Below are 542 nucleotides of genomic sequence, written 5' to 3' on the forward strand. Positions count from 1 at the left end.
TGAACCCTGCGAATCCTGACTTTTATAACCGTCAGGCGACCTCTCCAGCGTTGTTCAATAGATGCGTGATAGACTGGTTCGGTGACTGGGCGCAGCCAGCTATGGAACAAGTGGCATTTGAATTCACCAACTCGATTGAACTGCTGCCAGACAGTTTCACTCCAGAAGCCACAATAGGCGCGAAACCCATAAGCAGCATTCGGAGAGAGACATCTGACGAGTCAGATGAAGAACAAAATACTGATATAGATGATCTCGCCCGCCGCAGCAGACTTGCCACAGCCATTGTTTCCTTCCACCATGCAGTGGCGAAGAGCAATGCAATTCTTGCAAAGAGCGGCCGCAAGTCGAACTACATGACTCCACGTGACTTCCTCGATTTCCTGCATCATTTCAGAGGCCTTGTCGCTGAAAAGAGTGACGCCAGCGGGGAGCAACAGCACCACCTGCAGGCTGGCCTGCAAACTCTCGCGCAAGTGGAACGACAGGTTGGAGAGATGCGTACGGAGCTTACGGAGAAAGGTGCAGTGCTTGCAGAGAAG

The 542-nt window shown here is 52.2% G+C and overlaps 1 protein-coding gene across 1 annotated transcript in view; it reads left to right on the forward strand.

The window, feature by feature from the left end:
* EMH_0034730 (uncharacterized protein) overlaps nucleotides 1–542 on the forward strand; it is a gene marked incomplete at both ends in the record, with an annotated part of 12,076 nt that overhangs the window by 7,814 nt on the left and 3,720 nt on the right. Inside the window, one exon of the mRNA XM_013494901.1 lies at nucleotides 1–540. Within this exon, the coding sequence (XP_013350355.1) occupies nucleotides 1–540 (540 nt within the window). The remainder of the gene's footprint in view (nucleotides 541–542) is intronic.

This window comes from Eimeria mitis, genomic scaffold (genome assembly GCF_000499745.2).
Source record: "Eimeria mitis Houghton genomic scaffold, Emh_scaff1328, whole genome shotgun sequence".
Taxonomy (NCBI): Eukaryota; Apicomplexa; class Conoidasida; order Eucoccidiorida; family Eimeriidae; genus Eimeria; species Eimeria mitis.